This window comes from Balaenoptera ricei, chromosome 14 (assembly GCF_028023285.1).
Source record: "Balaenoptera ricei isolate mBalRic1 chromosome 14, mBalRic1.hap2, whole genome shotgun sequence".
NCBI lineage: Eukaryota > Metazoa > Chordata > Mammalia > Artiodactyla > Balaenopteridae > Balaenoptera > Balaenoptera ricei.
In genome coordinates, this window is record NC_082652.1 from 40,806,704 (window position 1) to 40,823,189 (window position 16,486).

The following is a 16,486-nucleotide window of genomic DNA, read 5'->3' on the forward strand; positions in this document are numbered from 1 at the left end:
AATGGTCACCTTATCACCATTGAGGTTTTGAATCATACATTGATATTAGCACTACTGTTACCTCCCAAAATGAATATACTAGAAATTGACTGAATATATCTAAAGGTTTGGGTTAGGGAAAAAGCCTCGTTAGCTCAAAACTGTAAGAAATAATAATTTGGTGTATATTTTTCCAAATACTGACCTTTATTCTCTAGTAAAATGATGTATCAGTGGTTACAGATAGTAGCAGTTCTCTTTTAGCATTTGTATTGTTTAAATTTAATATTAGCCTTGGCTTTGAGCTGCAAGGAGACAGTTAGTAGAAGGAGCATGTGCTTTGTGCTCTGCAGGTCAAGTTCAAGTCCCAAGACTGAAACCTTGTCACCCAATTTCTCAGGCCATCCATTTTCCTATCTGAAACACGAGGATGATAATTACTGTTTTCATGTGGTTGTCACGAAAGTTAAATGAGACAGTGTGTGCATAACATAACATAAATGCTAGTTTCCTTTCCTGTTCCCTTGCAAGTTCAAGGAAAACCATGAAGTGAGTAGAAACTCAATTCTCCTTCTGTAGTCTTTATAAGTTAGCTTCCAATGTACTCATGTCTCAAGTGGAAAACAAAAAGGTGATGTATTACAGTGCTGATTCGGATAAGGAGCTGGCTGGAAAACCACCAGGTGGAGAACAATGGGCTTGTTAAGAATATACGAGATTCTTTAAATGACTACGAAGCCAAACTCAGTGACCTCCGTGCCGCTCTACAGGAGGCCAGTGCCCAAGCAAAGCAGGCCACCGGCCTCAACCGAGAAAACGAGAGGGCTTTGGAATCCATCAAGGTGAGGTCACGGTCAGAATCTGCACGGTTTGGTTAATGACAAGGATGAGGGAACAGGAATCTTTATCGTTAATAAAGTGGCAGAGCCAAGCAGCTGTCTTTACGGGAAGCCCTAATCAAATAGGAGCGAGGCATTAAATGCAAAATCAAAGTAGTTGCTACCCCTCAGCGGCCAGAAAGTTTCTGAACTTAAACCACAGAGAAAGTAGAGCAAATCACTTCACCCCCACCCCTGGCTGATAGAGTGCTGGACCAATAATGCTGCCAAATAGGTGAGAAATTAATATTGTTATAATTAATTCGAAGTGTACAATGTATGCTTTAAATAACTGACTTTTTGTGTAACATAAAAAGTTTGTGTTACATATATGTAAACATCATTATCAGAATCACCAGCAAAGGCATTTTAAGCCATTACTTGCTTTATAGGAAATAAGTCAAAATACAGGCCACATGCAGGAGTTGCAATGAGAATTTAAAGCTCGAATTCTATAGTGTGTATTTCAGTGGTGAACACTGTAGGCTAAAACAACAACAAAAGTGTGAGGGGCTATGAAATGACAGTAAGATCAAAGTGGAATAACATAGGACTGAACACCCCCTCCCCAAAAAAACCCAGGAATTTCGTAAAAGACAATGACTAATATCTTCGCAGATGGTAATATGGTTAACTCCCAAAGACTCTTCAGGTAGTAACACCTCTGTTGGAAGTCACTGATTTTGCCAAGGGGAAGGGAGCAGGATCCAATTTTATGGGTCCCTGAACTCTGGCAGCCTTCACCCTGGCATCCTAAAGTCCTGTGTGTTTCCTTATTGAAGTGTCCCAACGTCTTCGTTGGGACCGGCATGTAGAGTGTGCTGATGGTTGGTGCTGATTTCCTTAGTTAAAACCCCTCGTTCTGATCCACTAGCCAGAGCTTAATTATACATCCACCTCATGGGCCTGGTTGACCCCAGTGTAGAAACCTTCTCCAATGTGACAACGATTGTTTCATTGGCATGTTGTCTGTGGAAACTATGACAACACACCTACACAGCAAATTGAACTGATGTCTCATGGCTTTGGAGTTTCCTAGATGACCTTTAAGTGCAAGAAGACATTCTGACCCTGAAATTGCTTCTATGCTGTTGTCCAATAAATATGCCTGTGCCTTCTGACAATATATAATGAAGCTCACAGACATTCTTTTTATTCTCTCCAGAGACAAGTTAAAGAAATGAATTCCCTCCAGAGTGACTTCACCAAGCATCTAGCTGCCGCAGACTCTTCCTTACTACAAACTAATGTTGCCTTGCAGCTGATGAGTAAAAGCCATGAGGTAGAGGCAAAACTTGTTCTCTAGAAAATTGGAAAGCATTTGATTTATGTTTCGAGGAAACTATGAGATCCGCTAACCAATTTTTTCTCCAGTATATGTCTTTTAGATGGAAGAAAATATACCAGAATGTTAAGAGTGGTTGTCCCTTGGGGGAGGGGTGAATGATGTATCTTCTTTATATCTGTCTCTATTATCTAATTTGCCTGCAGTGAGTGAATGTTACTTTTGTGATAACAAAAAAAATGTGGTGCTATTTTTAAAATATCATTTTCATCTCTAAGATGATGAATAAGGTCTGAGGATCTAATGTAAAGCAATATGACTCTAGTTAATAACACTATATTGTATACTTGAAATTTGCTAAAAGAGAATTTAAATGTTCTCACCCCCACTCCCAAAAAAGTTAAGAGGATAAAATATGAGCTGATTGATGTGTTAACTCAGTGAGTGGGGGAATCCTTTCACAATGTATGCGTATATCAAATCATCACTTTGTGCACTTCATACAATCGTATGTCAATTATACCTCAGTAAAGCTGAAAAACAATTAAAAAATAAAATAAAATAAAATATCAGGCATACATTATTAACAGAAGACATTTAGGACTGGTAAAAGATTGACAACATTTCTTAGCAGCCCATGGGTCATTTTGAAAATATCTTTTATTATTGCTATTTCTAAATCAGAAAAAAGGTATTTTGGTTTAGTACAACTATACACTAATGATAATAATGAGCTTTTATAAAATTTATCAAAGTGGGTACCCACCATATGGAAAATGTTCAAAATGGTGGTAAAACTTGGGAGAATATTATCAGTGTCAATATCTCAAGTAACCAAGGAGTAATTGGTGTGGTGAGTGGGCTCAGAAAACAGTTTCTCATTGTTGCTTCCTGGAAACGTCATTTACGACAGAGGTCAAGAAGATGGCATATACATGCTTTGCTTAAGTTGACACTACCTCTTGTTTACTTGGAAAATACAGGAATTTGAAAAACTAGCTGTCACTTTAAATGAAGCAAGACACGAACTAAGTGACAAAGTGAGAGAACTTTCCAAATCGTCCAGTAAAGCATCCCTGGTGGGGGAGGCAGAGAAGCATGCGCAGTCTTTACAGGAGCTGGCGAGGCAGCTGGAGGAGTGAGTGGCCGGCCTGGCGGGTCTAACTGCAGGGGCCGCTGGAGCCTGGTGGGAAGGCCTCTCAGGGGGAGTGGGGTCTCCAGACCAGGGTGGAGGGCGGCACCCAGGGCCCAGGTCCGAGCCCGACCAGCCGCAGGGGCCTGATTCCCAGCTGCATCTTTGGGGCAGAGCTGCAGAGCCTGCAGCCCCAAGCCTCCATCTGTCAAATGAATGGGGAGGTTAGGGGGCTCAGCCGCAGGCAGGGGGGCCGCTGAAGCCCTCTCCTGTGCCATTTTCTAGGATCAAGAGGAACACTAGTGGGGATGAGCTGGTACGCTGTGCCGTGGACGCTGCCACCGCCTATGAGAACATCCTCAGTGCCATCAAAGCAGCCGAGGATGCAGCAGACAAGGCCACCAGCGCGTCTGAGGCTGCCCTCCAGGTGAGCACCTGCGCTGGCACCTTCTCTCCAGGCACTCTGGAGACGACTCATTTTCCTATCTTCTTTCTGTGTGCACCAAGGAATAGAAAAAAAGCATTATTTTAGACCAGAATTTGTTATATAGAATAGACTCGAACTTGCTCTAGATATAAGTCATTTCTGTATATACTTGGCTGTTTGATAAATGTAGCCCACTTTTAAAAATCATTTGTAAAACCAGATAGAAATCACACTGATTATTGATTTTGAACCGTGAAAGTATTATACCCTGCTTCTTACCAGGTATGTTTTTATGCTGTGACTGAGTATTGAGTATTAACATTTACCAAAGAAGAGAAATTTTTGTACACAATTTTATAACCATTTATTTCCTGTCATTTGTCTTACACCTGGGCATGTCTGTGGAGTCCTATGGGATCTTAAATGCATCATATAATATTCCTATATCTAAAAATAAAGAACAAATTATTAACTATGAGAGAATTAGGGGACAGACCTCGGAAGGTTGAAGATTTTTATCTCCTGAAGATTAAAAGCCTAAAAGCATTTCATCTCTGTCCTCCATTACTGCAGAGGGTATTGTACAAGTGACAGTGAGAAAATGAGAAGGTGTCACACAATTTGTCATTATATCAGCAGAGATGGGTCCGCCTCCCCAAGCCACAGATGTCTTCTTAGAGCCCTGACTGTATCTTTTAAGGAACAGTCTTTTTAAGCCTCCTCCTTACCTTCTAACCTCATTCTTTAAAGATTAAAGATAAGGGCTTTGGGGTAGGATGAAAACTCTTACACTATATTTCCTAAGGTGTATCACATTTCAAGCTGATAAACACTTTGCTTTCAGACAGTGATAAAGGAAGATGTTCCAAGAAAAGCTAAAACCCTGAGTTCCAACAGCGATAAACTGTTAAATGAAGCCAAGATAACCCAGAAGAAGCTACAGCAAGGTATTGAGGGTTAGGGTGGAGGCTGGGATAGTCAAAGACTTGGAAACAACCTATGAGACCAGGAGAGGCAGCCCTAGAAGCAAACGCACTTCTTGAATCTCAGTGTCCATGCAAATGATGCTTTGCAAACTCACAGCCGGGATGTTTCTACCCAATATTCTAACATATACCAAATTAACTAGAACCTCATAAATCTAAGTAAATCTTGAGACCTGTTTGGGCCTGGCCTTGGGTTTGGGGGAGGGGATTCTTAGTTTAATCCCATGTGGACCCACATAGCATTGAGGTGTGTACAGTGCTGCTTTCTTTTTTTTTTTTTTTTAAACTTTGGGTTTATTTTATTTATTTATTTATTTATTTATGGCTGTGTTGGGTCTTCGTTCCTGTGCGAGGGCTTTCTCTAGTTGTGGCAAATGGGGGCCACTCTTCATCGCGGTGCGCGGGCCTCTCACTATCGCGGCCTCTCTTGTTGTGGAGCACAGGCTCCAGACGCGCAGGCTCAGTAGTTGTGGCTCACGGGCCCAGTTGCTCCGCGGGCATGTGGGATCTTCCCAGACCAGGGCTCGAACCCGTGTCCCCTGCATTGGCAGGCAGATTCTCAACCACTGCGCCACCAGGGAAGCCCCAGTGCTGCTTTCTTACTTAAGGCCCAGGTAATTAGTTTCAGGTCATTAGAGCAACTGCTTCAAAATTTCTTAAGCCCTAAAATCTTAGCAACTGAAAGTACCAAAAATCACTACCACTATGGAGCATGAAGGTTGTTAAATTTTTGTTTTTGAAATTTTTCTACTTATTTAATTTGATTTTTTTAAAAATAATTAAACTCTCTCGATCTCACCAAATTCCTGTGTTCAGAAAATGCTGTGTCTTGATTTTCTCTGGTCTCCTGTGGTCATTCATAGCTGAGCAGCCATCCAAGCTCATAGCCCTCATTTACCTTCTTCATCCTTTCAAAGCAGTTAGATGCCTTCTACCAGTAAATAAATACATTTATTTATTTATCTTTTTTCATTTTTAAAAATGAAAATGAAAAATAAATATGAAAACAGGAAAAAGAAAATACAAAACAATATATAGTCATTTGTCTAGCAAATTTCAAAAATTAAAATTTCCTGGTATGACATCTGCTCTCTTTATAAAATTTGAGCTAAGAGGTGAAGATATGTGTTTTTAAAAGTATTAGGATACTGGACTTCCCTGGCAGCCCAGTGGTTGAGAATCTGCCTGCCAATGCAGGGGACACGGGTTCGAGTCCTGATCCAGGAAGATCCCACATGCTGCGGAGCAACTAAGCCCGTGTGCCACAACTACTGAGCCTGTGCTCTAGAGCCCACGAGCCACAACTACTGAGCCCACGTGCCACAACTACTGAAGCCCACGTGCCTAGAGCCCGTGCTCCACAACAAGAGAAGCCACTGCGGTGAGAAGACCACGCACGGCAACGAAGAGTAGCCCCCCTCGCTGCAACTAGAGAAAGCCCACGGGCAGCAACGAAGACCCAACGCAGCCAATAAATAAATAAATAAATGAATGAATGCATGCATGCATGCATATGAGCTTAAAAAAAAAAGGATTAGGATACTAACTACATTGTTATTTAAACCAGTCCTGGAATCACAGTTTAAGCCATATATCATCAACTTGATCTTAAAGCATTCACTGGTCATTTTCCATGACCCCAAAGTGGCAATATTATCAGCTAGGAATGTCTATGAACTCTGTTCCTTTCACTAAGTGTCCTTAAATTTGTTAGTTTGGAAATGAGCAGAAACAATGCCTACTGTGTGTGTGAGTTTGCTTCAGTGAGTCTCTCTTAACAACACTCCTTTACTGTACTTTTGACTGAAGGGGCATCCCTTATGCATTATTCATTCATTTGTTCATTCATTCATTTGTTCCATAAATACATACTAACATTAAGCCCCAGTGAGTGCCAGACATGGCACTATGTGCTGGGACACAGCAGCGAACAAGACAGACACATCCCTTTTCTTTGCTAAGCAGAGACTTTAGCCCTGAGCAGAGTGGAAGTTAAGCCTCCCTCTGAGTTATTACGCCTCTCCCTTTCCTCATGTGCATTTCCAAGGAGCCTGGTACCACAGGCTCTGTATGCTCCTGGCCTCTGTAACTGGAGGACCTGTGGGTCTAGGTGCATGCAGTGGGCATCTCGGGGATGACTCCTAAGATGCAGGTCTGCTCAATGCTGTGCAGACCTTGGCTACTTCAGGGGTCACCAATACCAACACGGAGGATCAAGATCTTTAGGGTAATTGCCTCTTGCTGCTTTATTTTATTTTAGAAATCAATCCGGCTCTCAACAACCTGCAGCAAACTCTGAAAATTATGACCATTCAGAGAGGGCTGGTAGACACCAATCTCACGACCATCCGCGATGATCTTCGTGGGATACAGAGAGGTCAGCAGTTCCCTAACCCACTGGACTTGGCTTCTTTTGTCAAACATTTTAGATACTTACCCCTCCCTGTTTGTGTGTGCATTAGATGACATCGATGGTATAATCAATAGCGCAAAGAGCATGGTCAGAAATGCCAACGACATCACAAATGATGTCCTAGATGGGCTCAACCCCATTCAGACAGACGTGGAAAGAATTAAGGATACCTATGGGAGCACCGGGAGTGAAGACTTCAACAAGGCTCTCACTGATGCAGATAATTCAGGTAGCAGGCATTCTCTGCCCAGGACGTATTATCCATTTTCTCCATCAGTATGTGCTTTGGTCAGTTTTAATTTTTCCCTGGTAAAGTCTGATCTTAGAAATTAAAATATTAAAAACAACTTCACATAATCTATTCAAAGAGTATGGCTATTCTATTAGTTAAAAGGACCAAGTAGGATTTTTGAAAAAAATCCATGAACATGGCTATTGATTTTCCCTTTTATAGAGTGGAGATATAGGTCCCTGAATCATGAGGAATTGAATTATGATTAATATTAAAGATCAAAAAGCAAAGATTTATTTTTTTATAGTGGTCAAGAAAGATGATTTGATACCTAGATTGCAGAATAAGATCCATGATGCATTTATATAGAAATATGTATAATATATATTTCTATAATGTAGAAAATGTATTACCTGATTCTCAGTCATCCTGTCCAACGTTTGGGACCCAGACATACCACTTGACAAGTACTATCAATGAGAACATATGTATTTAACCTTTTCTCAGCTCACAATGATAAATTTCTGTTTTGTAATCTCACCAACAGTAAAGAAATTAACCAACAAACTGCCTGATCTTTTGAGCAAGATTGAAAGTATCAACCAACAGCTGTTGCCACTGGGCAACATCTCTGACAACATGGACCGCATACGGGAGCTAATTCAGCAGGCCAGAGATGCTGCGAATAAGGTGGGTGTGTCCCCACATTGCCAGGCGCCAAGGCTCATTCTTTGATAAGTTACTCCATTCATTAAGAAAGGAAAGGTATCTATGTACTCAAGAACTGGTTGTCTTTCTTTTTTTTTTTTTTTAATTTATTTTTTGGCTGCGTTGCGTCTTTGTTGCTGTGTGCAACCCCTCTCTAGTTGAGGCGAGCGGGGGCCACTTTTTGTTGCAGTGTGTGAGCTTCTCATTGTGGTGGCTTCTCTTGTTGTGGAGCACGGGCTCTAGGTGCATGGGCTTCAGTAGTGGTGGCATGCGGGCTCAGTAGTTGGGGTGCGTGGGCTTAGCTGCTCTGTGACATGTGGGATCTTCCCAGACCAGGGCTCGAACCTGTCTTTTGTTGAAGATATTTGCATCTATATTCATCAGTGATATTGGTCTGTAATTTTCTTTTTTTGTAGCATCTTTGGTTTCGGTATCAGGGTGATGGTGGCCTCGTAGAATGAGTTTGGGAATGTTCCTTCCTCTGCAATTTTTTGGAAGAGTTTAAGAAGGATGGGTGTTAGCTCTTCTCTAAATGTTTTATAGAATTCACCAGTGAAGCCATCTAGTCCTGGGCTTTGGTTTGTTGGAAGATTTTAAATCGCAGTTTCAATTTCAGTGCTTGTGATTGGTCTGTTTATATTTTCTGTTTCTTCCTGGTTCAGTCTCGGAAGGTTGTGCTTTTCTAAAAATTTGTCCATTTCTTCCAGGTTGTCCATTTTACTGGCATAGAGTTGCTTGTAGTAGTCTCCTAGGATGCTTTGTATTTCTGCGGTGTCTGTTGTAACTTCTCCTTTTGCATTTCTAATTTTATTGATTTGAGTCCTCCCCCTTTTTCTTGATGAGTCTGGCTAATCTGGTTTGTCAATTTTGTTTATCTTCTCAAAGAATCAGCTTTTAGTTGTATTGATCTTTGCTTTTGTTTTCTTTGTTTCTATTTCATTTATTTCTGCTCTGATCTTTATGATTTCTTTCCTTCTGCTAACTTTGGGTTTTGTTTGTTCTTCTTTCTCTAGTTCCTTTAGGTGTAAGGTTAGATTGTTTATTTGAGATTTTTCTTGTTTCTTGAGGTAGGCTTGTATTACTATAAACTTCCCTCTTAGAACTGCTTTTGCTGCATCCCACAGGCTTTGGATCATTGTGTTTTCGTTGTAATTTGTCTCTAGGTATTTTTTGATTCCCTCTTTGATTTCCTCAGTGATCTCTTGGTTATTTAGTAACATATATGTTTAGCCTCCATGTGTTTGTCTTTTTTACGTTTTTTTCCCTGTAATTGATTTCTAATCTCATAGCGTTGTGGTCAGAAAAGATGCTTGATATGATTTCAATATTCTTAAATTTACTGAGGCTTGATTTGTGACCCAAGATGTGATCTATCCTGGAGAATGTTCCATGCGCACTTGAGAAGAAAGTGTAATCTGCTGTTTTTGGATGGAATGTCCTATAAATATCAATTAAATCTATCTGGTCTGTTGTGTCATTTAAAGCTTGTGTTTCCTTATTAATTTTCTGTTTGGATGATCTTGTCCATTGGTGTAAGTGAGGTGTTAAGGTCCCCCACTATTATTGTGTTGCTGTCAATTTCCTCTTTTATAGCTGTTAGCAGTTGCCTTATGTATTGAGGTGCTCCTCTGTTGGGTGCATATATATTCATAATTGTTATATCTTCTTCTTGGATTGATCCCTTGATCATTATGTAGTGTCCTTCCTTGTCTCTTATAACATTCTTTATTTTAAAGTCTATTTTATCTGATATGAGTATTGTTACTCCAGCTTTCTTTTGATTCCCATTTGCATGGAATATCTTTTTCCATCCCCTCACTTTCAGTCTGTATGTGTCCCTAGGTCTGAAGTGGGTCTTTGGTAGACAGCATATATATGGGTCTTGTCTTTGTATCCATTCAGCGAGCCTGTGTCTTTTAGTTGGAGCATTTAATCCATTCACGTTAAGGTAATTATTGATATGTATGTTCCTATGACCATTTTCTTAATTGTTATGGGTCTGTTTTTGTAGGTCCTTTTCTTCTCTTGTGTTTCCCACTCAGAGAAGTTCCTTTAGCATTTGTTGTAAAGCTGGTTTGGTGGTGCTGAATTCTCTTAGCTTTTATTTTCTGTAAAGCTTTTGATTTCTCTGTCGAATCTGAATGAGATCCTTGCCGGGTAGAGTAATCTTGGTTGTAGGTTCTTCCCTTTCATCACTTTAAATATATTATGCCTCTCCCTTCTGGCCTGTAGAGTTTCTGCTGAGAAATCAGCCGTTAACCTTATGGGAATTCCCTTTTATGTTATTTGTCATTTTTCCCTTGTTGCTTTCAAGAATGTTTCTTTGTCTTTAATTTTTGTCAATTTGATTACTATGTGTCTCGGCGTGTTTCTCCTTGGGTTTATCCTGCCTGGGACTCTCTCTGCTTCCTGGACTTGGGTGGCTATTTCCTTTCCCATGTTAGGGAAGTTTTCCACTATAATCTCTTCAAATATTTTCTCGGGTCCTTTCTCTCTCTCTTCTCCTTCTGGGACCCCTATAATGCAAATGTTGTTGCATTTAATGTTGTCCCAGAAGTCTCTTAGGCTGTCTTCATTTTTTTTCATTCTTTTTTCTTTTTTCTGTTCCGCTGCAGTGAATTTCACCATTCTGTCTTCCAGGTCACTTATCCGTTCTTCTGCCTCAGTTATTCTGCTATTGATTCCTTCTAGTGTACTTTTCATTTCAGTGATTGTATTGTTCAATTCTGTTTGTTTGTTCTTTAATTCTTCTCGGTATTTGTTCTTTAATTCTTCCAGGTCTTTGTTAAACATTTCTTGCATCTTCTAGATCTTTGCCTCCATTCTTTTTCTGACATCCTGATCATCTTCACTATCATAATTCTGAATTCTTTTTCTGGAAGGTTGCCTATCTCCACTTCATTTAGTTGTTTTTCTGGGGTTTTATCCTGTTCCTTCATCTGGTACATAGCCCTCTGCCTTTTCATCTTGTCTATCTTTCTGTGAATGTGGTTTTTGCTCCACAGGCTGCAGGATTGTAGTTCTTCTTGCTTCTGCTATCTGCCCTCTGGTGGATGAGGCTATCTAAGAGGCTTGTCCATGAAATGTTTTCTTAATTAAAAAAATTTTTTAATGAGTAGGAGTTTTCCAGGTGACAAAAAGCAGAAGGGCATGGCATAGACTCAGGATGTGTGGGGTATATGGAGGGTAGAGGGCTATTAGAAGAGAAGGGCATAAAATGAGCCTGTGAGTGTAGGGGAGGGGAGCTCCATCAGTCATGGGCACCTTGGAGAGACTACAGCGCATGTATCACTAAGCCCCCCCTGCCTGATGCCTCGCATATACAAGGTCCTCCATAAATACTTAAATGCTTGGGAGATAAAATGTAGAGGTGGTGTAAGTATCATTCCTAGAGTTATTCTTTGGATTGTTAGAGAATATTTATTTTCTGTGTTTTAATGCAGAGCTACCCAAGGGGGTCCAAACACCAGAGCTAGTCAGAGAACTTTTATTACTGCTCCGTTATATATAAGTACAAAATTGAGAGTAAATGTTTAGAAACTTTCAATAATTTGAATTGCTTCAGCATCCAAGCATGGGATCAGTGGATGTGTATTTTGCATACCTCCTTTATTTCATTTTTCTAGTAATTTAATTTCTCATGTATTTTATAAAAGTATTGATCCAGGGCAGAGTAGAGGGAAAAAAATAGTCCTTCACCCTGAGTTTAAGAAACGTATTCTAGAGAACCCTGATGCACATATTTTCAAGGACTGAATGCCTGTAATAAATGCAGACATAACATGTAATATGTTAATGGCAAATGGTTCCTTAAAGAGTTCTTTTTTTTAAAAAATATTTTTGATGTATTGTACATCTATTCTATGCCAGGCATCATGCTAAGTGCTTCCATATATGTTAGCTCATTTGCACAAAAACCTTCTAGGCTTGGAATAATAATAATTATTATTATATTTATATAATATTAATCTTATATATTAATAGGGATATAATACATATTAGTAAGGCTAATATAATATTAATATCATAACCCTATTATTAATAATACTTTGCATATAATATAGTTTTATATTATACCATAATATATAATAATATATTAATAATAGGATTATAATATTAATATTATATTAACCCTATTAATATGTATTATAACCCTATAAATATAATACCCTATATTATAATAATATATTATCTAAAGCCCATATTATTCTCTGTATTAATATATTATATTATTATTATGATAGAAATATTATAACAATAGGGTTAATACAATATTAATATTATAACCATCATAGTGATAATAATAGTAATAATTTATTATGATGATTATTGTTGCTGGCACAGAGGACTAAACGCGCTTCCCAAAGCCCCTCAGCTGAGGCAGGAAGAGCACAAATGCTTTATTCCGCGTGCAGCTGAGTGTGGACTCCAGGCCTAGGAGGCATCCACACTCCTTTGCTCCCTATCATAGCAACTTGGGAGCAGCTACACAGTCACAAGCCACCACCTTGAGCACCCTCACCTTCCTCATCTGGAACAGCTAACACCCTGGATCTTGTCCCTCGCAGGTCGCCATCCCCATGAGGTTCAACGGTAAATCTGGAGTGGAAGTCCGGCTGCCAAATGACCTGGAGGATTTGAAAGGATACACATCTCTTTCTTTGTTTCTCCAAAGACCTGAATCAACAGAAAGTGGGGGGACCGAGAATATGTTTGTGATGTACCTCGGAAATAAAGTTGTAAGTATTGCTTTGACGTTCCTCTTGTTTTTAAAACAGAATACGGTTTTTGAGATGCATGACACGACTGTGTCACTGCCATTGGCACAGCAGGAGGAAATCCCGCCACCTCTGATGGCTCCACGGGGGAATCTCCCATCAATTACCGATTATCCTTGGCTGGGGGATCTAGAGGCCTGGCCCGATGGGCCCAGCATGTGGGCACACGTGTGTACACGTGAGCACATCCACACCTGGGGTTGAAGATCAGCACCCCTCCCCTCACAACCAGGGCAGCAGTACCAAGGCTTCATGGAGTTCAGAGTAGTTCTTCCTCATAGCGCTGGACTCTGTCCTCTTTTCAGGGTGCGCAGCTGCAGATCCTTCCAAGTGTCTGGGGTGGGGACCATCTGTGAATGAGGCCTGGAGTGAAATGCAGCCTCTCCTGCCTCATTAGTAAGAAATACAGTTGCCCCATCTCTATAATTCTAAATTCTTTAAACCACCACTGTTACAGGCATTTCAAAAAGTTTATTTTAGCTCTTAATTCCTCCTCTTAAAATACATCTATTCCACCTAAGTGTCAGAGGAAAAGGTAATCACTGACTAGATTATTATACAAGATTGGAAAAGAAATTCCTGAAACATGGTTCTCAAAAATTCTGGGCAATTAGGAAATGGTTGGCTGTCACTGTGGACTTCGTATTTAAGGATTCCTAAAATCAGCACTATTACTGGTCACCCGTTCATGCTTCAAGGTATTGGGACTTTATTTGTAACTTTCTTATGACATGACTTTTTGCTTTGTATTATGGCAAAATGCACATGACTCTGTTCCTTCAACAAATTTATACCATATACCTACTAGGTACCGTACCCTGTATTTATGATAAACAAAAATTTGTTTCCTGAATGTACTTAATGTACACTTAAAACAGGTTAAAATGGTAAATTTCATGTTATATATTTTACCACAGTTTTCAAAAATTTGTTTTTACCTTAAGGTGCTCACATTCTAACAGGGAAGTAAGGTACGTACGTAGCTGACCGTGATAACATAGGGTGAACAGGCGTGCCAGAGTGTTGAGGGGACCTTGTATGGGGCAGGAATAACATAAATGGCTTACCTTCCTTACCAGAACATAATCGAATGGAGGCCTGAATCCGCATATGGTTCATCTTTATGTCAGGTACCTGGCAAATATTTGCATATTGAGAGAATGGAGGAGTGGATAAATGAGTGCCCTCATGATAACGTGAGCAAAAACAGCCCAGACATTGTTCATTAACTGTGCTGTCTGTATTATCTTATACCAGCATGCGCCTCATTCATTCTGTCTGCCCAGGGTGAACTGAATGAAAGCTGTGAGTTATTAGAAACGCGCTCTCTTGGGATGGGAAGTTGAGAGAATTCAGTATGTGAAGTGCTCTGAGGTGGCCTTTTTGTCTCCAGGCCTCCAGGGACTACATAGGCATGGCAGTTATAGATGGCCAGCTCACGAGCGTCTACAACCTGGGAGAACGCGAGGCTGAACTCCAAGTGGGCCAGACCTTGACCAAGAGCGAAACTCAGGAGGCAGTTATGGACCGGGTGAAATTCCAGAGGTGCGAGTCTGATTGATTACTGCTCTTTGTTTATCTGACCTACACTCGCCAAACTTTCATTGTATGCATTGCTGAACCCCATTTTTAGTATTTTGGCTTTGATTTCTTTCATCTTCTCATACATTTTTATATAACTTTATTATCTAATTTATTTTTAAACAGAATTTATCAGTTTGCAAGGCTTAATTACACCCGAAAAGCCACATCCAGTAAGCCGGAAACACCTCAGTTCCTTGACATGGATAGTGGGGATAGCAACACGCTCCTCGATTTGGATCCTGAAAATGTTGTATTTTATGTTGGAGGTTACCCATCTGATTTTAGAGTAAGTGTGAATGTTTTTTCACGGAATGAAAATATTTAAAATTTAATTTGGCATAATGATGTTTTAATCAATTATATACAAAATGGATTTAACTATGTATTCTTACAGGATATCCAGTGACAATGGCTAACACTTAATGAGTTCTTTTATGTGCAGTGATCTAGGCTTAAGTATATTAACTTAAACAAGCATCCCTATCATTCCTATTTCACAGATGAGGAAACTGAAACAGAGAGGTTGAATAACTTGCCCAAGATCAGACAGCTAGAAAATAGCAAAGCCAGAGTATCTGGCTCTAGGGTCCACATGCTTACCCCCTATGCTATGTTGGTGGTTAAAAGTGATGGGGTTATACTGTTTCCTGGTCAACCTGTTCATTGTCCTTTGTTCAATTAGTGGAAGATCTTTTGGTTTTGTTTTTTTTAGCTTCCTAGTAGACTGAGATTCCCTCCATACAAAGGTTGTATTGAATTAGATGACCTCAATGAAAATGTTCTGAGCTTGTACAACTTCAAAAAGACTTTCAATCTCAACACAACAAAAGTGGAGCCTTGTAGAAGGTAAATAAAACCTATAAGCTGGTGTCTCTTTGTGATTTCGGTAGCTTGCAGTTATAGTACATAAAATATGTGTAATTGATATTTAAGGAATATAAATTAAATAAGAAAAAGTCTTTTCCTTATTTGTATAAAATATTAGATTATAGAATTTTCTCGATTTTGAAAAAATAAATCTTGCTTCAATTTTTGGTGCCTCCTACCACAAAATATTCAGCATTAGTTGGTACCTGATTTAGGCACAGACTATTTATTTACTGTAAATTTCAAAAAACAACAAAAAAATCGTGGTCCATAAAGTACACCATGACTTTGGCATATGAACCTATTTGAAAGTTGCTGCCTTGAGCTCCTGACCTACCCTATAGTTTAAAAGATTTGGAAGATTCTAATACGAGACAGACTGAGTATTTACTACTCAGAATAAAATTATATTTCAAGTTAATAATTTCTTATAGTGCAAGATCTTCAGCTGCTGGGCCACATCTTCCTAAGTAGACATTTTCAAAAGGGACTCCTGAATAGTATCTCTGTTGAGCTAGGGTTTGATCATCATAGAGTGTAAGAGCACATCCAGGAGAAATAGTGGGCTGTGGTGACCTAAATGGGAAGGAAATCCAAAAAAGAGGGAATATATGTATATGTATAGCTGATTCACTTTGCTGTACAGTAGAAACTAACACAACATTGTAAAGCAACTATACTCCATCAAAAATTTTTAAAAAAAGATATTTCCTCTTCTTTAACACAATCATGACAACTCGATTGCATGGGCTTTGCTCCCCTTTTCCTCTCGTATTAATAAGAACACTTTCCTGGCAGTCCTTTGCTGCTGTGTTCTAACTTATGATGATTGGTGTTGACAGGAGAAAGGAAGAATCAGACAAAAATTATTTTGAAGGTACAGGCTATGCTCGAGTTCCAACTCAACCAAATGCTCCCTTCCCAACCTTTGGACAGACAATCCAGACCACCGTGGATAGAGGTTTGCTGTTCTTTGCGGAAAACCAGGTAATCTATAACAAGCATCCAAATACTACCAAATATGTCCATTCATTTGAGCAATTTGGGGGTAACTGGGTTATTACAAACAACCAATGGATCTGAAAAACAATGTGCAAATGTTAGCTGCATTCTTTCCCTTGGCCCAATTCTACTTTCTTTGCCTGTGCGAGTGTGTGTTTTAGTAAGGCAGGTAATCCGGAATTTGAGAAGATGCCACCAAAATGTGGGAGAAATTG

At 39.6% G+C, this 16,486-nt stretch overlaps 1 protein-coding gene across 7 annotated transcripts in view; it reads left to right on the plus strand.

Moving 5' to 3' along the window:
* LAMA3 (laminin subunit alpha 3) overlaps window positions 1-16,486 on the plus strand; it is a 241,734-nt gene that overhangs the window by 192,915 nt on the left and 32,333 nt on the right. For 6 of the 7 annotated variants that reach the window (XM_059895307.1, XM_059895308.1, XM_059895309.1 and 3 more), the window contains 13 exons: window positions 625-821; window positions 2,023-2,139; window positions 3,126-3,280; window positions 3,560-3,701; window positions 4,546-4,648; window positions 6,948-7,064; window positions 7,150-7,329; window positions 7,880-8,022; window positions 12,609-12,779; window positions 14,212-14,363; window positions 14,526-14,688; window positions 15,115-15,248; window positions 16,112-16,256. In XM_059895307.1, the coding sequence (XP_059751290.1) occupies window positions 625-821; window positions 2,023-2,139; window positions 3,126-3,280; window positions 3,560-3,701; window positions 4,546-4,648; window positions 6,948-7,064; window positions 7,150-7,329; window positions 7,880-8,022; window positions 12,609-12,779; window positions 14,212-14,363; window positions 14,526-14,688; window positions 15,115-15,248; window positions 16,112-16,256 (1,919 nt within the window). Of the gene's footprint in view, window positions 1-332; window positions 529-610; window positions 822-2,022; window positions 2,140-3,125; window positions 3,281-3,559; window positions 3,702-4,545; window positions 4,649-6,947; window positions 7,065-7,149; window positions 7,330-7,879; window positions 8,023-12,608; window positions 12,780-14,211; window positions 14,364-14,525; window positions 14,689-15,114; window positions 15,249-16,111; window positions 16,257-16,486 lie in introns of those variants that run through there. The other variant, XR_009497350.1, reaches the window with a different exon arrangement.